Source organism: Mesoplodon bidens (assembly GCF_964165515.1).
Source record: "Mesoplodon bidens genome assembly, chromosome: 9".
In the NCBI taxonomy this organism is placed as follows: Eukaryota; Metazoa; Chordata; class Mammalia; order Artiodactyla; family Ziphiidae; genus Mesoplodon; species Mesoplodon bidens.
This window is the reverse complement of record NC_138166.1, coordinates 56,856,348-56,881,052: the sequence shown is the minus strand read 5'-3', so window position 1 is coordinate 56,881,052 and position 24,705 is coordinate 56,856,348. Positions and strand designations below refer to the sequence as shown.

General features: G+C 45.9%; 1 protein-coding gene across 1 annotated transcript in view; it reads right to left on the bottom strand.

Annotated features, from left to right (window-relative positions):
• Positions 1-23,803, bottom strand: part of NFE2L3 (NFE2 like bZIP transcription factor 3) — a 34,083-nt gene extending 10,280 nt beyond the window's left edge. The window contains exons 1-2 of the mRNA XM_081243727.1: positions 22,903-23,803; positions 1,055-1,219 (exon numbers count right to left, since the gene is read on the bottom strand). Of these exons, the coding sequence (XP_081099853.1) occupies positions 1,055-1,219; positions 22,903-23,484 (747 nt within the window). The 5' untranslated portion in view covers positions 23,485-23,803. The remainder of the gene's footprint in view (positions 1-1,054; positions 1,220-22,902) is intronic.
• Between the last annotated feature and the right edge of the window lie 902 nt (positions 23,804-24,705).

Here is a 24,705-nt window from a genome sequence, read left to right as displayed (position 1 = left end):
ACATAATCAGACAAGAATTTCTCTCCGGTCATCTAGAAGTCACAGGGTCTGTCCCAGATTTCACCCAGTGTGTTCCCTAGAACAGGTTAGAACAGGCTGGAGGGGGTGGGGGTGTGGTCGGTGGGCAAAAGGAGCAGATCTGTTTTCTGACTTCACTGCCAATCGTGATGTTCGGTGTGGTGTTACATAGGTAAGGCCACAATGATGGTCGGCTGTCTGAGAAGGGCCAAGGCATGGTACTCTCTACCCTCCCAACAGTGTTCAAGGCCCACCTGGGGCAATTCAGGGCTGAGAGACCCAGCAGGGCAAGACCTGCAAGGGTGCCACCTTCCAAGGGAAGTGTCTGTGGAACCTCCAGACCCGTCTGGAGCATTTGTTTGCCAGGCTTGTGGGCTAGGACCTCAGAGCAGAATTATGTTCCAGATTATGTTCCAAGTGAAAGAAGGGAGGAAGCACAGGCTACAGGAGGAATCCATCCCTTGAGCCTAGCTTCTGGAGTTCATCTTTCTACGTACCCTTTTCACTGCTTATGAGTGTGGTTATAGAGAGGAGCCAAGGAGGTTATCCTACTGGGCCTGGTCAAAGATGCAAAGTGGGCTCCGGGACTGCCCCTTCAGCATGGCGTGCCAGGAGACTTGAGTGAGGACTTGCGCCCAAGTCCCAGATGGACTGAGGGTAATAGGCCTGCAGAGTCCTCTGGCTTACCCTGCCAGACTTAGCCAACCTGGCTGCTTCTGCAAATGGTTGGTTGGTTGAGGATTCCTGGGTTCAGGATGCCAGCCATCTCTTTATCCCTTGCAAACACAACAAAACCCGCTAGCAGGTTCCTGGATGGGTGTCTGAGTTTAACCAGATATAATGTTCTGTGGGCTGATTCCTTTGTCAACCAAATAACCACATCCACAATTTTAAAAAAACATGTATTTTCATATATCAGATTTACTTAACGGTAAGGCACACATACACAAAATTCATTCTCAACACAAACTATCAAAAGCCGTAAAATCTACCTTAAAGCCAAAATGATACGGCCAGGATATTCTGACTTGCTTACCTCGTTTCTAGGTTCAGAGGTCCTTTCTGCCTTCCAGGCAGGTTTATCTGCTACTTTAGTTTCATCTTCATTCTGCTGTAGTGATTTCTCCCTCTGGGTTGATGCTGTTTGGTCATTTTCCTCATGCTGGGAACTGTGATCCACAGCTCTTAGTACCTCATTCTCCTATAAAAGGACCCCAAAATGTGCTAAGTACAAATCCGCGTTTCATCAATTAAGTCAAATCTTTAAAACTGTTTTGTACTTACTGCTCAGTGATCAGGAAAACCCACAAGTCAAAAGCTAAGACTGGCATTTCATTATCAAACATTTAATTCTGAAACAAAGGTCAGTTTTGTGTCCTGTCCCTTTTTTTTTTTTTTTTTTTGCGGTACGTGGGCCTCTCACTGTTGTGGCCTCTCCTGTTGCAGAGCACAGGCTCCGGACGCGCAGGCTCAGCGGCCATGGCTCACGGGCCCAGCCGCTCCGCGGCATGTGGGATCATCCCGGACCGGGGCACGAACCCATGTCCCCTGCATCAGCAGGCAGACTCTCAACCACTGTGCCACCAGGGAAGCCCTGTGTCCTGTCCTTTTTAAGAACTCACTGTGAGGCTGTTCTGATCTGGATAATTTAAAAATTATATGCATTTATAAAGCCCCTGGACTTCAGGGTGGGTTAGAAGAGCTGACTTCACTTTATACATTTCTGTACTGTTTGAATATTTTACAACAAACATGTATTTCTTTTACAATCAGGAAAAAGGTAAATATATAATTATTTTGAAAAAAGTTAACAATAAAGCTTAAACTAACATCTCTGATATTTTCAACTATGCTTATTTACGCAGATGAGTCCTTCCACCTTTAACTGAGGAGACAAAAGGCAAGAGAATTTTTCTGAACATTCAAATAGTTATCATTTAGCATATACTGTATATTCTGATACTTTCAATTATGATATTAAAAGTTCTCTGTATGTTTCCCCTGTAACATAACATCAAGGCCTCTTAAATCCTTTCAAAGGATCTATTTTTAATTTATCTCTTCCAGCAACAAAACACCACTGGACTAACTCAAGGACAGCACCACTGCCCCCCACTCTAAACCACAGAAATGTTCATCTTCAAAAAAAAAAAAAGTGAAGGTCAAAGAAATGGAAATCCACAGATGCCAGAAACAAGGAGAGAAATCAAAGCAAGAGCAGAAAAGGAAGTTGATGTGCTGGTGGCCCACTTGGTTTTACCTGCTCCTCTGTTCACTGCACCAAACTATACAACAAACAGCCTCCCTCTTGACACTGTGGATGCTAGTCTTCCTGCCTCAAATGATCTCTCCGTTCAAGTACTTGATCACAAGGAGCTCGTGTGCTCAAGCACATTGCTTCTGCTACCCGATCCTCTTTTCTGCGTCAACAGTTGTTTCTTGTCTATCGGCTAATTCCCATCAGCCTACTAACACACAATAACACCTCCCATCTTGAAAAGTCCCTCTCTTGGTCCCACATTACTCTTTAGATCCCATCCCATTTTTCTGCGCTGCTGGAGAGCAAAATCCTCTTGAGAGTCATCCGGACTCAGTGCATTCTCTCTTGAACCTATTTCAATGAGGGTTTGTCTCCACCCCTCCACTGAAGCAGCACATCAGTGCCCCCAAGGCTACAGTTCTCCATCTTCAACCTATTTGACCCATCAGCAACATTTCACTAGTTTACTCCCTTTTTTCTGGAAACAGGTTCTTCACCTGGCATCCAAGTACCTTCTCTCTCTACTCTCCTGCCTCACCAACTACTTCTCCTTTGCTGATTCTTCATCTTCACCATATAAACATGGCAAATGCCCCAACGCTCAGCCTTAGGCACAGCAAGCACTCTCTCAACTTTCCAATTTCCCCGTTCCTGCTGCTTGTAAGGCGCTCCCTCTGCTCACCTCCCCCCATCTCCACCCCTCCCAGCGCCCCCGCACCCCTTCCTTCAAGTCCCTATTCAAATATCACCATCTCACTTTTCTTTCCTAAGTACTCTCTATAAAAAAGCACCCCCCGGGGCTTCCCTGGCGGCACGGTGGTCGAGAGTCCGCCTGCCGATGCAGCGGACACGGGTTCGTGCCCCGCATGCCGCGGAGCGGCTAGGCCCGTGAGCCATGGCCGCCGAGCCTGCTCGTCCGGAGCCTGTGCTCCGCAACGGGAGAGACCGCAACAGTGAGAGGCCTGCGTACCGCAAAAAAAAAAAGCAACCCCCTCCCATTAATATCAGTCTCTTTTATCTCGCTTTATTTTTTCCCCCCATAGCATTTAGTGCCAGCTGATATATTTGTTTGTTTGTTGTCTAGTACGCAAATTCCCTGAGGGCAGGGACTCTGTCTGCTTGGTTCCTGCTGTATGCCCACTGCCTACCCCTGAGCCTGGCACACAGTAGACCCTTAATAATAGTTGTTGAATAGATGAACTCCCAAACACAACACCCTAAGACTTTGGTGGGGATTTCTGATGGGTGACATAAGTCTTGCTCTTTCCTGCAATTAAAACCCTGATTCCTACCTAAATTCAGGGAAGGAAGGAAAAGGTAGACTGCTCATCACTCTTTTAACCTCAGTCTTTTGCCAAGGGAAGGTTTCTTTTGTTAAACCTTAAAATCTAATTCAAAATTCTAGATTCCTGAGGCAGCTAACTTTGTTTACAAATAAATTTGCTGTTGGTGGGCACTGGAACTCTCTAAATCACATGATCTATTTTAGAACCATGAAGCAGGGTCCCCTTAATCTAATATTTGAGTTAACACATGTGGAGACATACATGAACTTGCAAACATAAGAATGTTATCTATAAATACATAAATAATAGCGGAACAGGTGGCTAATACACAACTACATCAAGCCCATAAGGAAACCGATCAAACTTTTAGAGTGTATGAGTGTTTGGTAACAAAAGTATGCAAGATGCCTAAAAACTCGGGAAGAGGAGAACAGAAGGTAGAGAAATTCTGTACGACTACAAATCACATGGCAAGAAGCAGAAAATAGGTTAAAGGACTTGCCTGGTGGCAAGTGGTAATGAATCCGCCTGCCAATGCAGGGGACACGGGTTCGAGCCCTGGTCCAGGAAGATCCCACATGCCGCGGAACAACTAAGACAGTGCTCCACAACCACTGAGCCTGAGCTCTAGAGCCATGCGCCACAACTACTGAAGCCCACACACCCTAGAGCCTGCATGCCGCAACTAGTGAGCCCATGCACCACAACTGCTGAAGCCAACATGCCTAGAGCCCATGCTCCACAACAAGAGAAGCCACTGCAAAATGAGAAGCCCACGCACCGCAATGAACTGTAGCAGCCCCCGCTCACCACAACTAGAGAGAAAAGCCGGCGTGCAGCAACGAAGGCCCAACGCAGCCGAAAAATAAAATTTTTAAAAATCATAAATGAACGCTAAAACTAGGGAATAAAAATTTGATGAAAATAAAATAAACAGTCTCAAAGCGTCACTCCACAGATTACTTTTTAAACACAAAGAGAAAAATAACACTTTAGGAGAAACCTGGCAAACACCATCTAAACCAAGTGGTCAAATCTATCATCACAATATGGCAATAAACCAAGATGCCTCCTGATACGATATGAAGGATACAATACCACGTCTGTGGTATTCATAATCTCAATGTAATGAGGAAACATCAGATAAATCAAAACTGGGGGCCACTTCACAAAATAACTGATTGATGCTCTTCCAAAACTTAAAGGTCAAGAACTGAAATACCTTTTCCAAATTAAAGATGACTTACAAGATTTGAGAACTAAATGCAATGTGTGATCCTGGGTTAGATGCAGACCCAGGAGAAAAAGTAGTTACACAGGACGTTACTGGGGCAATAGGTAAAATTTGGATATGGACAACAGATTATAGTCTTAAACTTATGTTAAATTTTCCTGATTTTGATTAATTGGTTATAGAAAAAAAATCATTTTGTAGGAAATACTATACACAATAGCTTCAATTCATCCTTAAATGTTTCAGAATGAAAGAATTAAGATGTGTATATAGATGTTATTATAAATAGGTAACTCAAACGGGGCAAAATGTAAACAATAGGTAAATCTAAGTAAGGGATATATACTATTCTTGCAACTTTAAAGTTTGAAATTATATCTGATTAAAGCTATCCCAAAAATCCCTACATAGCAAAACCACTTTGGCCAGGGCAACAGCAAAAGGTAGACTCAGGAAAACTATTCTTCCATTATAATTTCTGTTAATCTGTATTTTTCTCCCGAAGTATATATAGTCATATCAACTGCTTTACTGATTATTTTCACCTCTTCCTTCCCAACATTTAAATTCATTTCATTTTCTTGTCCAGTTGCTTTGATCATGCTTCCAGAATACTCTTCAATAACAATGGTGATACCTGATGTAAAAGAGAACACTCTGTCGCCCCTCTATTCTCAATAGTCTACTGCTTCACTACTTCTCTGACACCAGATGTGTGGGTTTTCCATACACCTAGCAATTCTGTGACACCAACTGGGTGTCCTATAATTTAACTCAGTTCTGACACCATCTAATTGGAGATAATATCAGATCCCACAGCTTAAGGGCTCGGTCTCAAAGACGCCGCCTCCCCTTCAGAGGTCAATTCCAAGTCCAGGTTGTCACCTGTGCCTCCCACCAAGTGCCTATAAATAGAAGGTCTCCACAATCCCTCCTCCTCCAGTTTAGTTTGCTAGAGTGTCCCACAGATCTCAGGAAAACAGGTTACTTACTAGATTACCATCTTATTACAAAAGGACAAAACTCAGAAACAAACAGATGCCTAAGAGCAAGGATTGTGGGAAGGGGCACAGAGCCTCCATGCCTTGCACCACTCTCCCAGCACCTCCATGTGTTCCCCAACCTGAAAGATCTCCAAACCCCGCCCTTCTGGTTTTTTATGGAGGCTTCATTACACAGGCATGGTTGATCAAATCATTGGCTATTAGTGACTTCACTCAGTCTTCAGTTGCTTCCCCAGAGGTCTGGGAGGTGGGGTTTAAAATTCCAACCCTCTCATCACTTGGTTGGTTCCCCTGGCAACCACCCCCCATCCTTAGGGGGCTCTCCAAAAGTCACCTCATTAACATAAGTCAGGTGTGGTTAGAAGTGGCATGTTATGAATACGAAGACACTCCTTTCACTTTTACGGCTCTGGAGCTATTTCAGTAATATTGTAACAAGAGTTGCTCCCGGGCTTCCCTGGTGGCGCAGTGGTTGAGAGTCTGCCTGCCGATGCAGGGACACGGGTTCGAGCCCTGGTCCGGGAAGACCCCACATACCGCGGAGCAACTAGGCCCGTGAGCCACAACTACTGAGCCTGCGCGTCTGGAGCCTGTGCTCCGCAACAAGAGAGGCCGCGACAGTGAGAGGCCCGCGCACCGCGATGAAGAGTGGCCCCCGCTCGCCGCAACTAGAGAAAGCCCTCGTGCAGAGACGAAGACCCAACACAGCCAAAAATAAATAAATAAAAATTAAAAAAAAAAAAGAGTTGCTCCCATTGCTCTTAATGCTTAGGAAATTCCAAGGTCTTTGGTAGCTCTGCCAAATGGGGATTGAGGGGGAGATGAGGACCAAATACACACTAAATCACATTACCACACCTGACATTCTTTATTTTTATTTTAATGTTTCACCAATAAGGATAACATGCAGTTTTATTTGAGATTCAACAGCCTTTTTTTAAAGTCGTTCATTCAATCAATACATATTAAGTGCCAAATATTGGGTTGGCCAAAAGTTTGTTCGGGTCTTTCTGTAAGATGTTATGGAAAAATCCAAACAAACTTTTTGGCCAGCCCAATACTATGCTACTGATAGATGCTGGAGATACAATAGTGAAAAAAGAATTCTAGACTGCCCCTTCAGAGCTTACATTCTAAAGGGAGAGGGAGCTCAAAATACAAGTGAACTAAGAAAATTACTGCAAGTTATGGCAAGTGAAAGAGAGAAGAGGTCTTTCCTTTAGAAAGACTGGTTAGGGAAGGCCTCTCAGGGGAGGTGCTATTTTAGCTGAGATCTAAAAAAAGAAAGAGTTGTGTACAGAGGAGAGAAATGAATACATTCCTGTTACCATAACATATTTGATTAGTTTCTTAATGATGGATATTTAGATGTTTCCAATCATTTCTTAAAAAAAAAGATATTAAAGTGTCCTCACACATACTTCTTTGCACTCACGTGCAAGTAGAATAAATTCCTAGAATGTATGCTAGGTCAACAGATAACTTGTATTTTTCATTTGATGGATTCTACTCAATGGCCCTCCAAAAATGTTTGTGGTAATTTACAATAATCCTACTAACAAAAGTGCCAATGTGATAGATGAAAACTGGCACCTCGTTGTAGTTTTAATTTCTATTTCTCTTATTATGAATGAGGTTGAACATCTTTCACAAGTTTGAAAGCATTTTTATTTCCTTTTCTGTGAACTATTTGTGGTCTTTGTCCATTTTCCTATCCAGGTCTTAGTCTTGATCAGTAGTAGCATAAAATTTTTACTCACCTTCTCCCATTCAGTCTCTGATGGATGCACATATGAAACAAGTGGTGACTATGAAGACAGTAGGGGAGAGAATGCCTGAGTACGCCTAAGGATGGAGGCATGAGGAGCAAAAGGGCCAAGGGAGGAAAGTCACAGTCAGAGCAGGAATCTCAGCTTCCTCTGCAGCCACACAGCAAGGGGCAGAAGAGGCAGCGTGACAGCTGGGGCAAGTCACCCCAGTGCTGAAAGCCTGGTTTCAGAAGAGGGCCCTTTCTGACCCTCCAAGCGTCCGTGAATAAGTGGCTATATGATATATCACCCAAACCAGTCCATTTCTGAGAAGGTAAGAGGGTGCTATTAACAATTAAGCTGGACAACAGGCATAAACCAAGACTGTCCCAATGGCCACCCTATCTACGAGGGCACAGGGGAAGAAGACTGCGTGACTATCAAGAATGTTGATGGACGAATAAAAAGCACTGACTGAATGCCAAAGCCCTGGGAAAGACAGATACTTTAACTTGCACAGCCTTAGTTATTCAGTGAGTATTTTTTTTAGCTAGTCCTTCACTTATTCATTCAACGATCATTTACTGAGAGCCTACCATAAAGCTAACAGAAACAGGTGTAGTAAGAAGTGATGGACGAGAATTTCCCCAGGTCAGTGTAACGCACATGGTGCTGTGCAACCCAGACAGCCCTCGAGGATGGACTCTTGGTGGCTGCTCGGGACATGCGGGCAGATAGCCCTCAGCTGGGCCTTTATGGAATGCCTCACCTACCCAGGGCCACCTCACCTAGGGCCACACACTTCCCAGGGCACCTACATCCAAGGACTGAGCAGGGAGGGCCCAAAGGCCTGGCCACCTCGGCGCATCATAGGATAACTGTGATATGCCACTTTAGCCCCAGAGCTCCTGGCTTTGTCAGCCTGCTCCACAGCTTCACTTCTGCTTCTGTCCAATGTGCTTTCTTATACTTCCTTCCACAGCTGTAAATCCCAAAGGTATTCCCTTAGAAACATCCTGCCCACTAAACTTGGGCTCAGAGTCCCCTTCCCAGAGAACCCAATTTGTGACAGTTAGCAACCTGCAGCGGGGAGAGGGGTGCAGACACCAGGATCTCAAGGCAGGGAGGGGTGGAGGGTCCAACATTATAATATTTCTATTTAGAAAGTGAAAATGGCCTATTGCACTTCTAGTATAATTTGCACAGTCTGCAAGGCCCCACGAAAGCCTCGTGGCTAGGAAGGCTCAGGTCCAAAACAGGCTGAGTAAAAGAGGCCCATCCTACTCATACCAGCTATGTGACCTTGGGCCATTTTGACCCTCAGTTTCCTCGTCTGTGATGTGAAAGGGTAATATTTCGAATTCACATTTTAAGGAATTAGTTGAGAAAAAGCACTTTATACATTTCAAGATGCTGTATAGACATTAATCACTACTCCTTTCTACTGCTTTTTGATTCTGAAGAGTTGCAATTAACGACTAACTGGTGACAACTCAATCAAAACCCCAAGAGAAAGTGAGTCCAGCCCCTAGTAGCCAGTAATTACTACCTCTTTGCTCTCTTCTTTTCCTGTCTTCCTCAACTCAATGACATGGAGCTGAAATAGACATGTGTTTTATAAGCACTGTTGTATATACTGGAGATTTATGGCCCATGCCCTTAAAGAATGGGTTAGCTAAACCCATTATTAAGTTACTTTTTTTTTTTTTTTTTTTTTTTTTTGCTGTACGTGGGCCTCTCACTGTTGTGGCCCCTCCCATCGCGGAGCACAGGCTCCGGACGCGCAGGCTCAGCGGCCATGGCTCACGGGCCCAGCCGCTCCGTGGCATGTGGGATCTTCCCGGACCAGGGTATGAACCCGTGTCTCCTGCATCGGCAGGCGGACTCTCAACCACTGCGCCACCAGGGAAGCCCTAAGTTACTTTTTATTTGTGTGTACGTAGGTGATTTTTACTCTCGTGGGGCTGGGACTCAATTAAAAAAAAAAAAAGGAGAAAAAGAAAGTTCCATGCTCACCACAGGAAGCCATAGTAAACTTGTGAGCTGGGGTGCTTCATCACAACTAAACACCCAGGGACTTGTACTGAACTGACAGCTGCTGGTGAGGCAGGCCCTGCCCACCACAGCCCTGGCTGTTGGGAGCTGACCCACCCCATCCTCTGCATGGATACAGAACCTTCTCCGTTTGGGCCCCTTAGCTAAAACTGGGTTCTTCTGTCTCTAAAATCCCATGGCTTCTAGGGTTTCTCCTATGATATTTCTTCTACTCTATGTAAAATTACAATTATTTGGGTCTCTTCTTTCCTACTGGGCTGTAAACAGCTTTAAAATTTTTTTATTTTATTGGGTTGACCAAAAAGTTCATTTGCTTTTAGGTAAAAATAAAACACACTTCATTTTCACCAAGAACTTTATCGGACAACATATTTATTAACCAAACGAACTTTCTGGCCAACCCAATATATTATAGTTGATTAACAATGTTGTGTTCGTTTCAGGTGTATAGCAGAGTGATTCAGTTATACATATACATGTATCTATTCTTTTTCAAATTCTTTTCCCACTTAGGTTACTACAGAATATTAAGCAGAGCTCCCTGTGCTATACAGTAGGTCCTTGTTGGTCATCTATTTAAAATATAGCAGGGTGCACATGTCAATCCCAAACTTTAGCTGTACAATTCTGACAAATGCAGGCACCCATTTAACTTCCACCTCAACTGTGAGGTAGAACATTTCTACCTCCCCAGAAAGTTCTCTGCTGTTCTTATATTTTTACCTTAGCATTACCTGTTCTAGAACTTAAGCACGAGTTAATTTTAAACTGCACTTATTTGCAAGTTAGTTCTGCATTCATAATTAGTTCGGGGGGCAAGCTAGTTCCCCACCCCCAGCAAGGAACTAGAGAGATCTGGCTTTAACTTTAAAACAACAGCTGGCATCCCGCAGCTGGCATCCCGCAGTGAGACACTGAGAGAGGAGGCTGGAGCTGCTGCTGGACTGTGCGCTTGAGGGATCTTGCTTCCCAGGCCGGAGGTCGGGCCCGAGCTCCTGTGGTGGGAGCTCCGAGTCCAAACTGCTGGACCAACAGAGAACCTCAGACCCCAGAGAATATCAGTTGGAGTGAGGCCTCCCGGAGGTCCTCATCTCAGCACCAAGACCCAGTTCTATCCAACTGCCTACAAACTCCAGTGCTGGAAGTCTCAGGCCAAACAACCAGTAAGACAGGAATACAGCACCACCATCAAAAAAAAGAAAAAAGAAATGACAAAAAAATTTGTCACAGATGAAAGAGCAAGGTAAAAACCTATAAGACCAAATAGATGAAGACAAATAGGCAACCTACCTGAAAAAGAATTCAGAGTAATAATAGTAAAGATGATCCAAAATCTCGGAAACAGAATGGAGAAAATACAAGAAACATTTAACAAGGATCTAGAAGAACTAAAGAGCAAACAAACAGTGATGAACAACAGAATTACTGAAATTAAAAGTACTCTAGAAGGAATCAATAACAGAATCACTGAGGCAGAAGAATGGATAAGTGAGCTGGAAGATAAAATGGTGGAAATAACTGCCAGGGAGCAGAATAAAGAAAAAAGAATGAAAAGAATTGAGGACAGTCTCAGAGACCTCTGGGACAACATTAAATGCACCAACATTCAAATTATAGGGGTCCGAAGAAGAAGAGAGAAAGAAAGGGTCTGAGAAAATATTTGAAGAGATTATAGTTGAAAACTTCCTTAACATGGAAAAGGAAATAGTCAATCAAGTCCAGGAAGCACAGAGAATACAATACAAGATAAACCGAAAGAGAAACACACTGAGACACATATTAATCAAACTATCAAAAATTAAATACAAAGAAAAAATATTGAAATCAGCAAGGGAAAAGCAACAAATAACATACAAAGGAATCCCCATAAGGTTAACAGCTGACTTTTCAGCAGAATATCCACAAGCCAGAAGTGAGTGGCAGACCATATCTAAAGAGATAAAAGGGAAAAAGCTACAACCAAGATTACTCTACCCAGCAAGGATCTCATTCAGATTCCAGGGAGAAATCAAAACCTTTACAGATAAGCAAAAGTTAAGAGAATTCAGCACCAACAAACCAGCTTTACAGCAAATGCTAAGGAACTTCTCTAGGCAGGAAACACAAGAGAAGGAAAAGACTTACAATAACAACCCAAAACAATTAAGAAAATGTAATAGGAACATACATATCGATAACTACCCTAAATGTAAATGGATTAAATGCTCCAACCAAAAGACAAAGAATGGCTGAATGGATATAAAAACAAGACCCATACATATGCTGTCTACAAGAGACCCACTTCAGACCTAGGGACACATACAGACGGAAAGTGAGGGGATGGAAAAAGATACTCCATGCAAATGGAAATCAAAAGAAAGCTGGAGTAGCAATTCTCATATCAGACAAAATAGACTTTAAAATAAAGACTATTACAAGAGACAAAGAAGGACACTACATAATGATCAAGGGATCAATTCAAGAAGAAGATATGACAATTGTAAATATAGATGCACCCAACATAGGAGCACCTCAATACATAAGGCAAGTGCTAACAGCCATAAAAGGGGAAATCGACAGTAACACAATCATAGTAGGGGACTTTAACACCCCACTTTCACCAATGGACAGATCGCCCAAAATGAAAATAAATATGCAAACACTAGCTTTAAATGACACATTAAACAAGATGGACTTAATTGATATTTATAAGACATGTCATCCAAAAACAAAAGAATACACTTTCTTCTCATGTGCTCATGAAACACTCTCGAGGATAGACCGTATCTTGGGTCACAAATCAAGCCTTAGTAAATTTAAGAAAACTGAAATCGTATCAAGTATCTTTTCCGACCACAATGCTATGAGACTAGATATCAATTACGGGAAAAAAACTAAAAAAATACAAACACATGGAGGCTAACCAATAAGCTACTAAATAACCAAGAGATCAATGAAGAAATCAAAACATACCTAGAAACAAATGACAATGAAAACATGACGACCCAAAACCTATGGGATGCAGCAATGGCAGTTCTAAGAGGGAAGTTCATAGCAATAAAATCCTACCTCAAGAAACAAGAAATATCTCAAATAAACAACCTAACCTTACACCTAAAGCAATTAGAGAAAGAAGAACCAAAAACCCCCAAAGTTAGCAGAAGGAGAGAAATCATAAAGATCAGATCAGATCAGAAATAAATGAAAAAGAAATGAAAGAAACAATAAATAGCAAAGATCAATAAAACTAAAAGCTGGTTCTTTGAGAAGATAAACAAAACTGATAAACCATCAGCCAGACTCATGAAGAAAAAAAGGGAGAAGACTCAAATCAATAGAATTAGAAATGAAAAAGGAGAAGTAACAACTGACACTGCAGAAATACAAAGGATCATGAGAGATTACTACAAGCAACTATATGCCAATAAAATGGACAACCTGGAAGAAATGGACAAATTCTTAGAAAAGCACAACCTTCTGAGACTGAACCAGGAAGAAATAGAAAATATAAACAGACCAATCACAAGCACTGAAATTGAAACTGTGATTAAAAATCTTCCAACAAACAAAAGTCCAGGACCAGATGACTTCACAGGCAAATACTATCAAACATTTAGAGAAGAGCTAACACCCGTCCTTCTAAAACTCTTCCAAAATATAGCAGAGGGAGGAACACTCCCAAACTCATTCTACGAGGCCACCATCACCCTGATACCAAACCCAGACAAAGATGTCACAAAAAAAGAAAACTACAGGCCAGTATCTCTGATGAACATAGATGCAGAAATCCTGAACAAAATACTAGCAAACAGAATCCAACAGCACATGAAAAGGATCATACACCATGATCAAGTGGGATTTATCCCAGGAATGCAAGGATTCTTCAATATATGCAAATCAATCAATGTGATACACCATATTAACAAACTGAAGGATAAAACCGTATGATAATCTCAATAGATGCAGAAAAAGCTTTTGACAAAATTCAACACCCATTTATGATTAAAAACTCTCCAGAAAGTAGGCATAGAGGGAACCTACCTCAACATAATAAAGGCCATATATGACAAACCCACAGCCAGCATCGTTCTCAGTGGTGAAAGACTGAAACCATTTCCTCTAAGATCAGGAACAAGACAAGGTTGCCCACTCTCGCCACTGTTATTCAACATAGCTTTGGAAGTTTTAGCCACAGAAATCAGAGAAGAAAAAGAAGTAAAAGGAATCCAAATTGGAAAAGAAGAAGTAAAACTGTCACTGTTTGCAGATGACATACTATACAGAGAATCCTAAAGATGCTACCAGAAAACTACAAGAGCCAATCAATGAATTTGGTAGAGTAGCAGGATACACATTTAATGCACAGAAATCTCTTGCATTCCTATACGCTAATGATGAAAAATCTGAAAGAGAAATTAAGGAAACACTCCCATTTACCACTGCAACAGAAAGAATAAAATACCTAGGAATAAACCTACCTAAGGAGACAAAAGACCTGTATGCAGAAAACTATAAGACACTGATGAAAGAAATTAAAGATGACACAAACAGATGGAGAGATATACCATGTTCTTGGATTGGAAGAATCAACATTGTGAAAATGACTATACTACCCAAAGCAATCTACAAGTTCAGTGCAATCCGTAACAAACTACCAATGGCATTTTTCACAGAACTACAACAAAAAATTTCACAATTTGTGTGGGAACACAAAAGACCCCAAACAGACAAAACAATCTTGAAAAAGAAAAACGGAGCTGGAGGAATCAGACTCCCTGACTTCAGACTATACTACAAAGCTACGGTAATCAAGACAGTATGGTACTGGCACAAAAAGAGAAATATAGATCAATGGAACAGGATAGAATGCCCAGAGATAAACCCATGCACATACAGTCACCTTATCTTTGATAAAGGAGGCAAGAGTATACAATGGAGAAAAGGCAGCCTCTTCAGTAAGTGGTGGTGGGAAAACTGGACAGCTACATGTAAAAGAATGAAATTAGAATACTCCCTAACACCATACACAAAAATAAACTCAAAATGGATTAAAGACCTAAATGTAAGGCCAGACACTATGAAACTCTTAGAGGAAAACATAGGCAGAACACTCTGTGACATAAATCACAGCAAGATCCTTTTTGACCCACCTCCTAGAGAAATGGAAATAAAAACAAAAATAAACAAATGGGACCTAATGAAACTTAAACGTTTTTGCACAGCAAAGGAAACCATTAAAAAGATGAAAAGAAAACCCTCAGAATGGGAGAAAATATTTGCAAAGGAATAAATGGACAAAGGATTAATCTCCAAAATATATAAACAGCTCATGTAGCTCAATATTAAAAAACCAAACAACCCAATCCAAAAATGGGCAGAAGACCGAAATAGTCATTACTCCAAAGAAGACATACAGATGGCCAAGAAGCACATGAAAAGCTGCTCAACATCACTAATTATTAGAGAAATGCAAATCATAACTACAGTGAGGTATCACCTCACACCAGTTAGAATGGGCATCATCAGAAAATCTACAAACAACAAATGCTGGAAAGGGTGTGGAGGAAAGGGAACACTCTTGCACTGTTGGTGGGAATGTAAACTGATACAGCCACTATGGAGAACAGTACGGAGGTTCCTTAAAAACCTAAAAATAGAATTACCATATGACCCAGCAATCCCACTACTGGGCGTATACCCAGAGAAAACCATAATTCAAAAAGAGTCATGTACCACAATGTTCATTGCACCTCTATTTACAATAGCCAGGTCATGGAAGCAACCTAAATGCCCATCGACAGACAAATGGATAAAGAAGATGTGGTACATATATGCAATGGAATATTACTCAGCCATAAAAAGGAATGAAATTGGGTCATTTGTAGAGACCTGGATGAATCTAGAGACTGTCATACAGAGTGAAGTCAGAAAGAGAAAAACAAATACCGAATGCTAACACATATATATGGAATCTAAAAAAAAAAAAAAAAAAAAAAAGGTTCTGAAGAACCTAGGGGCAGGACAGGAATAAAGACACAGACGCAGAGAATGGACTTGAGGACACAGGGATGGGGAAGGGTAAGCTGGGATGCAGTGAAAGAGTAGTAGTGACATATATGCACTACCAAATGTAAAATAGATAGCTAGTGGGAAGCAGCTGCATGGCACAGGGAGATCAGCTTGGTGCTTTGTGACCACCTAGAGGGGTGGGATAGGGAGGGTGGGAGGGAGATGCAAGAGGGAGGGGATATGGGGATATATGTATACATATAGCTGATTCCCTTTGTTGTACAGCAGAAACTAACACAACACTGTAAAGCAATTATACTCCAATAAAGATGTTAAAAAAAATAATAAAAGAAAACAACAGCTGGCAAACCAGGGCACTAGCCCAGGTCCTGCTGCCCAAGCAGGTAACTCTGGCCCAGTCCATGAGCTCTTCTGGGCCTTCAATTCATAGAAAGGCAGTTTTCAGCCAGGCACCCCCTCCATTCACACGTTGCTGGGTAGTCAAAGGCCCTGGGGGAGGAACACCATGGCTGAGGTCAAGCTTGGGCAGCGCAAGAATCACCTGGAGGTCTTCTAAACTGCAGAACCCAACCCAGGCCTCACCTGAGAGGCTGATTCAGCCAGTCAGGGGTGGGCCCTGAAATCTACATTGTAACAAGCAACCAGGTAATTGATACACTCACTGGGATGAGAAACTCAGCTCTAAAGAAAGGCTGAGAAGGTCTTCCTTCAGATGAGCCTTCAGGCTTCTGCCTCCCCAACACGCCCAAGGCCTCCTTCATGACCTAGCAGTCTTCCGTTATGTCCTCCGGAAGACAGGACTTTCCTGGGGATTCAACCCCCAGCTCAGGGGCACTGTGAGCAAATCATCAGTTGAATATTTATTAACATGCCAGGAACGGTCCTAGTCCTTTAACATACAGCATTATCTAATCCTCAAACTCTCCCAGAAAGAGGTTAATATTCTCCTTTTACAATTTGGATACCACGGCCCATGGAGGTTGCCCAGGAAGAGACGGAGCTGGGATGGGGTGACGACTAGTTTTAGGTGTCAGCGTGCCCAGGCTATCGTACCTAGAAGTCAGTCAAACACTAACCTAGGTGTTGCTGTGAAGGTATTTTGTAGATGTGGCTAACAGCTGCAACCAACCAGGTGACTTTCAGTAAAAAAGATTAACTTCTGTAATCTGAGTGGGCCTTATCTCATCCAATCAGTTGAAAGAAAGCCTTTAAGGGCAAAAGTGGGGTTTCCCTGAGGAAGAAATTCTGCCTCAAGCCTGCAGCATTAGCTCCTGCTGGTGGTTTCCAGCTGCCCTAGAGTCTGGATGTGCCCAGCCTCCACAAACACGCTAGCCAATTCCGTGAAATAAGTCTCTTAAACACACACACACACACACAATCTCTCATGCTGGCTGCGTTCTCTAGAGAACACTGGCTGATGCCAGTGGGAACCCGGGTGCACCCAATCTCAAAAGGCCGTGCCTTGCTTCTAGCCACTGCCCATACTCTGCCAACCACCACCTGCAACTCAACCAAAAACCACCCAGCTGTGTACCTGAGCCTCAGCCTGCTCCAGCTCTCCAGAAGTGTATTTGAATATTAATGCAGATCCTTAACTAGATTTTGAGAATAAATTATTCATATCAAAAGGCTGCCACAAATGGGAGAAGCTTGTTTTTACGTTTTAAGTTTTGTAGTGGGTGGGAGGGAGGTATGGTTTACTCAGGGCTTAAGAACAGTGACCTGTGTATTCTGGGCAAGGTCACTAACTTGCTATATCACTTTAGGCAATCCTGAGTTTCACCACCTGATTAATTAGGATGCCAACCTGCAAGTCTGCTTGCCACTGCCCCATCCACTCAAATTGGCATTAAGTGGTCAGACGGCCCATCAGGATTTCGGATATGACCTACTTTCTGGTTGGGACTCTGGCCTTGAAGGTCCCAAGACATATTCAAGCTCACAGCATCTTGGAAGTTCTGCAGAGCCAACGTGGAGGATGGATGAGGAGCGCTCAGCAGACGCTGGCTGAACCGGCCTGTGCTCCCAACCCCGTCCCTGGGCGCCATTTGCAGGTTAAAAGCAAAGATCCAGTTTCCACACTCAAGACACTGCGGTTCAAAGTAGAGGATGCAAGTCCCACAGAAGAAATGTCACAAAGTGCAACAGGGCTCAAAGGAAGGGACGGGAAGTGCTTGTAGATGAGGTGATAGTGGAGAGAAGCCAGAACTTAACAGTCAAAGACTCGAGAGGAATGAAAGGAGGCATTCTGGGCAAAGGCAACGAAGTAGAAGGCAGGAAAGCACTGCTGTCTGGGGAAAAGGAAGGGAGAAAGTTACAGCAGGAAAGGAGGCTACAGGTGGAGGATCAGAGGGAGATGGGCTCAGCTAGGGGAGCCACACCGGCCAAACGGGGAGCCTTGAATGACAAAATATCAAATTGGTAGGTAAGGGGGAGCTAGTGGAAGCTCCCCAGATGAAAATGGTTAGGACCAAGGCGTGCTTTGGAAACCTGCACGTGGCAACGGAACGCACAGGAGTAAGTTGGGAAGGGGCATTAGAGAGGCCCTGCTGAATTAACAGCAGCTGCTAACATTATCCAGGGCTTACCATGTACCAACCCTGTTGAACCTGTGTGATCTCTTTTAACCCCCACGACAGCTCGTGAAGGTACCCTTACCATCCCATTTTACAGATATGAGAACCAAGGCACGGGGAGGTCAAGAACTGTGCTCTGGGTCATATAACAAGTCAGCGGTGAGCTGAGCCCTACAGCTACCCAAGCTGGTCTAACTCCAGGCCCGGCACACTGACCACTAGAACAGCCTGCCTGGGTCTGCTCGCTGGTGCAGATTCTGAGTTGAGCTGAGAAGCAGGGGGAGCAAAGAGGAGACTCAATACACCGCAGACATGACCTCTCTGTAACCTACCGCTTCAGGTGAAGGGGGCTGACTGGAAGAAGTCTGGAATAAGGTTCCTGGGGGTTGTGGCACATCAAGCCAGCAAAAAACCCCGATTTCCTCATGAACTTATACCAAGTCCTTCTGCAAGTGCCACTACGCATAGCCTAGCTGCTTCCAGGACAGCTGACTTAGTTTTCAACAACTGGAGCATACTTGATAAGCAAAGCTGAACACCCCAAAAGGTGCCAGGAAAGAGAGATGGTGACTGCATAACAGATTGGATTGAGTCCCTTGAAATTCATGTTGAAGTCATAGCCCTCAGTACCCCAGAATATGACCTTATTTGGAAACTGGGTCATTGCTGACGTGATTAGTTAGGACGAGTAGGGTGGGCCCTTGATCCTATATGACTGGTGTCCTATAAAGAGGGAAAGCTGGCTACAGACATGCGTACAGGGACAATGCCACATGCAGAAGGCAGAGACTGGGGTGATGCAGTAGAAACCAAGGGTTGCCAAAGATTGCCAGCAAACTGCCAGAAGCTAGGAGCGAAGGAACTCTGCTGAGACCTTACCTCCAACTTTTTGCCCCCAGAACTGTGAGACAATATATTTCTGTTGTTTAAGCCACCTGGTTTGTGGTACTTTGTTGCAGCAGCCCTAGGACGCTAATGCAGTGACCCATGCCATCCTTTCCAATAAGAAGACCATAGGTGCATCTTCACTGCGTATTTTAGTAAGTAAAACAAAGTCTACTGTGAAACCTTGTACTGCAACGGATGTAATTACATATAAGACTATCTCTGTACCATGGCTGTGAGCTGAAAACTGGCAAGTGTTTGATATTTCATCTCTCTCCAATTGCCCGGGCATCAGGGACTATCTTTGATTTTGAAACAAAAACCAACTTTTACTTTATCAATCAAGGACCTTTTTTCCCTTCCCTTTACTTTTATTTTAAACTTATTTATTTATTTATTTACTGATTGATTGATTGATTGCGGTACGCAGGCCTCACTGCTGTGGCCTCTCCCGTTGCGGAGCACAGGCTCCGGACGCGCAGGCTCAGCAGCCATGGCTCACGGGCCCAGCCGCTCCGCGGCATGTGGGATCCTCCCGGACCGGGGCACGAACCCGTGTCCCCTGCATCGGCAGGCGGACTCTCAACCACTGCGCCACCAGGGAAGCCCCCCTTTACTTTTAGAAGCAAATATTGACTGTATCAGATTCTTCCTGTGACCTGAAGAAACCAAGTCCAAAGGACAGTAAATCTGAGGTCCTGCTGTACCCCTCACCCAGCAGAGGGTCCCCGTCTGTCCCAGGGCATGAAATCACATCAAGATGACCACAACCCCTCTCAGTTTCAAAGTGGCAACAGTTCTCTGAAATACGGATGCTGGCTTTTAGCAGTCACCCCATCTTCAAATATGCTAACACACACAATTCTGCAACAACTGTTCATTTCTTTGTTTAACCCATGCGTGAGTTTGAAGAACATGCGCTTCATGGGTTGGGAGTGAATGGCTCTGGTTAAGAAGGGAAGCTTGTCTACCCTGGGGAATTCCACATACTGTTTGCAGCTAATGATTAGCCCCACTAAGAAGTGAAACAAACCAAAGCAGTACTTCTTTTGATACTTGGAAAATCCCCTACTCCAAAATATTTTTGCACATGTACAAAAATTATGGAAAGTTACACTATAAAACTGGAATCTCCTACAACTCAAATGTAAGCCACCAGAATTATCTATTTTAAAACAAAACAAACCTATGATGTTCCTATGGGGCACAGCACTCACTCTCTTCGAAGTTAACATTTATTGAGCATTTAAGACGGGACAGGCACAGTTCTAAGCCTGTTGCATGGAATGAATTGTTTAATTCTCACAACAACCCCCTGTGGTAGGCACCATTATTATTCCCATCGTGCAGGTGCGAATGAAGCACAGACTGGTTAAGAAATGGCCCGAGGTCACACAGCAATGCGTGGTAGAGCTGGGATCCCAAACCAGGCAGTCTGGCTCCAACACACCCCACCCCCTTAACAAACAAACAACCAAGCCACACATATAGACAAACAAGACAAAAGGGAATAATGTGAGTGGGGACAGGTTAAGGAGGGTGGGCTGAGGATGGGAGCAAAAGAAGAGAACAACAATTACAGCCCAGGCACTGGGCTGGCACTTCGCACGTGCTTTTCCTACTTAACTGGCACAACACCCTTGAGGGTAAGCATTACTTTCCCACTCAACAGACGAAACACTGAGACCTGGGGAGATTAAAGTAACCTATATGAGGGCAGATTATTATGTGATGCCCCAACATGCAGCTTTGCTGACTGCAAAAACCAGTGCTGTTTTTTCAGCTCATTTTCTCCAGAGTCATGGTTTCAAATTGTAACTTTGGCATTATGGATGGTACAATCTGCTTTTAAAAGTCAATCCAGCATTGGAGAGCAGTGGTGCTGGGGTCAGGAGTGGGGCACATTGCCCCATTCCGGCTGCAAGCTTGCACAGAAAACCTGAGTACAGTGTAGATGCTTAATGTGCCAGCCCGGGAGCCAGGAAGTTCAGGGTCTAGACCCACTTCTGGCACTCATTAACTGTGTTGGTTTAGCCAAGCCCCCCAACCTCGCTGGGCCTCTATTTTCCTTAAATACGAATTGGATATAAGGATGCCTGGCCTGTGGACTGCATAAGGGCATGTAAAAGGTGTTACCAATAAAGGTGAATTGGCTGTGAAAACTGTAAGGTGCACGACAGCTGATCATCGTCAGAATTAACAAAATCAGGTCATCCCAGCAGCTACCACGGTCCAGCAGGTCCACACATGCCAGCTGGGGAAGGCAACACCAGAAGAATGGCCCGGTGTGAACCTCACCCTCTCCCCTAGGAAATCTGGGCTCAGGGCATCCAAGGTCTGGCTGGGCCTAGGTCCTCAGAGCTTCCCCCAAGGCAGGCTTGCTGGTCTAACTAGGTATCAACCAGGAGAGGCTGGGCCGGGGAGGGAAGTCCTTGAAGAGCGAACAGCCTCATCTCCCTCCCTGCACATTTTGCAGGCCGGCTGGCATTCAGCTGTGATAAGGGCAGGGTGCCATCTGGGCCGGCAGCCCGCACTGGCTTTCATCCATGTATGTCGCAGGATCGGGAAAGGTAGCAGTGCAGCGCATACCACTCCTGCAGGGGCAGGGGATCCAGGTGAGACCACCCCACAGGGTAGAGAGAGAGTGGACGAGTGAGCTGAAAGAATCTTCCCCTCCTGGTGTTCTGAACAGAAAGGAGCCCACCGAGAATCTCACCAACACCCTCGCCATTAGTTCCGGCCCCAGGAAGAGGAAGGGATCAGATCTGCATAACACTGAATCACCCAGCACTTCGGCACAATGACCCCTCCAGGAGAGGGTGGAGAAGCTCATCTGGCAACTGCCTACACAAACAGGGCAATTCTGAAGAGCAGCAAACAAACCAGTCTGGCCCCAATTCCCACTTTGCATAAGACTGCAGTCCACAAAAAACAACGTCCAAGGAACTCTTGTTGATCACTACCGATTGTTAACACTAAGGTTTGGGCCAAGAGAGAATGAAAAAGGCCCCTTTGAGGGAACTTTGGATAAGGCCATTTTGTGGAAATTGCTGTGCTGCGTCTTTAGACTCCAACTTGCCGTTGGGAGCACCAGATGCTTCAGTCAACACATCTCGGTGAACTTTGTTTTAAAAGAAAGTTACACTGAAAGGTTTGAACCTACAAACCAAAGGGGACTTGTTAGTCACTAGGTGACTGTCAGGGTACCTGTTTTCTTTATGCTAAAAAGGGGTTACACAAGTTCCGGGGGAAGGAGGATTGTTAGGCGTGGGGTATGGTTAGGCACGAGCAGGTCCGTTTGTGCGCTAGCATTGACCACAGCTGCTTAATCCAGGGACGCATCAAAAAACGAACTGCAGTGGGTTAAAATCCAGAGGGGGCCACCGTGGTGGGCCGGGTGCGTGGTTCTTAAGAGAAACGTGAATCCTCCCGGAGGCCAAGGCCTCCTTCAGTTCCAGAAAAAGACATTTCAGTTTACACGAGGTACCGAACGAAGAGAGTGGGCCAGAAAATTTCCAGCATACCGTCTCCCCTCCCCACCCCCGAACTACCCTTGATCGCCGTCAAACACAGGAAAGGTGTTCTCTAAAACCTAACGGATGATTTCACGCACTTCATTCCCAAAAGCCTATGAGCCACAGCGACAGCACTAAGAGGCTTCGTTCGGATTCACAAAAAAGATAGGCGCACAGTCGTCCGCAAACCCGCAACCCCCGGGGGCGGAGGGTGGAAGAACGCCGGGGTGCCCCCCCCCAGGTCCCTCGCTACCCTCCAGGGCTCCCGGCCAGGTCCCCCAGCACCCCGCTCGCGTCCCGCTCTCCTGTTACCTCGCTCGCGTGTCCGCCGGCGTCCGACACTTGAGCCGTCGGTTCCGCGGGAGCCTTCTCCTCCTCCCCGGCGGCCAAGGGGCTACTCGGAGCCGCTCTGGGATTCCCGCCGCTACCCGGCGCAGCCTGGCTAACGCCGTTCACGCCGGCGCCCACTCCTCCGGCCGAAGAGGCGGCGGCGGCGCCGAGCAGCGCGTGGGCCCCGTCGGCGTCCCCGGCAGCCACGCTGTGCACCAGCCACGCGTCCACTCGGGTGCAGGGAATGAAGGGGACCCCAAGCGCGCGCACCTCCCGGAGCAGCCGGCCCTCCGGCGGCGCCACGGGGTCCCGCTCCCGGCCCTTGGGGTGTAGGAGCTCGGCGCGCACCCACCCTCCCGAGGCCGGGAAGGGGCTGAGCGCGTAGGCAGGGCTCGTCGGGCCGCCCGGGAGCAGAAGCTCATCTCCGAGCAGGGTCCGCGGCGGGAGCAGCAGGTAGAGGTCCAGGTCCAGGTCCAGGTCCAGGCGAAGCCCCGCCAAGCTCAGCAGGATAGTGAGGTGCAGGAGGTTGCCGCCGTCCGACCACCACGGCTTCAGGTACTTCATCCCCCGCCGCGCGCCCGGGGACGCCCCTGCCGGCGCCCGCGGGTCCCTGCGCGCCGGCCGCCGCTTGGGCACGTGCGGCCCCTGCGCGCCGCCGGCACCTGCCCGGAAGAGACAGAAACAATGGACCCAGGCGTGCAGCGGCCGTCGCGGGCCCCCGGAGCCGGGCACAAAAACAGTCCCACCGCAGCCGCCCAGGTGCCTGCGGCTCGGGAGAGGCGGAGGAGGAGCCACCTGCGCGCAGAGCGAGCCAGCTTAGCCGCCCCGCTGCCCCGCAGCCCCGTGCTGCAACCAGGCCCCGCCCAGGGCCGCGGGCGCCGCCGCCGGGGACACGCCCACTGCCGCCCCAGGCTCGCGCGGGGCGGGGCTCCCGGGCTCAAAGGCTCTTTATTCGGGGGGAACGCAAAGCTTTCTGGGAGCAGAAGTTGTTCTGGGCGCCAAGTGGCCTCCAACCCTGTGGCCGTGGGCTGGGCGGTTGTGGCTGAATGCGCGGGGTGGGAGTAGGGGGCCCGGGGTAAAGGTGGGTGGGAATGGACAGGATGTGTAGACTTGGGGCGGGGTGGGGGGAGTCGAGGCACTGGGCAGCACGCAAAGGGCTTCCACCCCCACGAGAACACTGAGCTGGCACAGTGGGTTCACATCCCAGCGCCACTACCAGTCGTGTGACCTTGAATAAGTTACTTCTCTGTGCCTCAGTTCTCTTATCTGTAAAATGGGGATAGTAGTACCTGTCCAATAGGGATGTGGTGAAGTCAGAGGAAATATTATATGTAAAGCCCAGAGTTTGACATATAGATTCCACTGCTGCCGTAAGGATCAAACAGCACTGCTCTCTGTTCCCTCCCGCCTCCCCCCACTCCCGACCCTGTGCTCCAGCCTCACAGACTCCTCCCTGCGTCCTGGGCTACCCCTGCACGAGGCTATGACTTCCCTCATGGTCTCCTTTGCTCCTGAAGTGACGGTTAAGAGCACCAGCGTTAGAGTTATCGTGCATGATTTCAAATCCCCCTCCATTTCTTACTAGCCTGGAACCTTGGACAAATTGGTCACTCTCTGTGCCTCAGTTTCCTCACTATGAAATGGGACTAATAAGAAGAGCACCCCCTCAGCACACCTGTTGTGAGCCCCAAATGAGCTGTGTGTATACCACCAACTGCAGTACCTGGTAGGTAGGAAGCAGTCTCTGAGTATTACCCATTATTTGTATTACCTATCCTCCAAGGC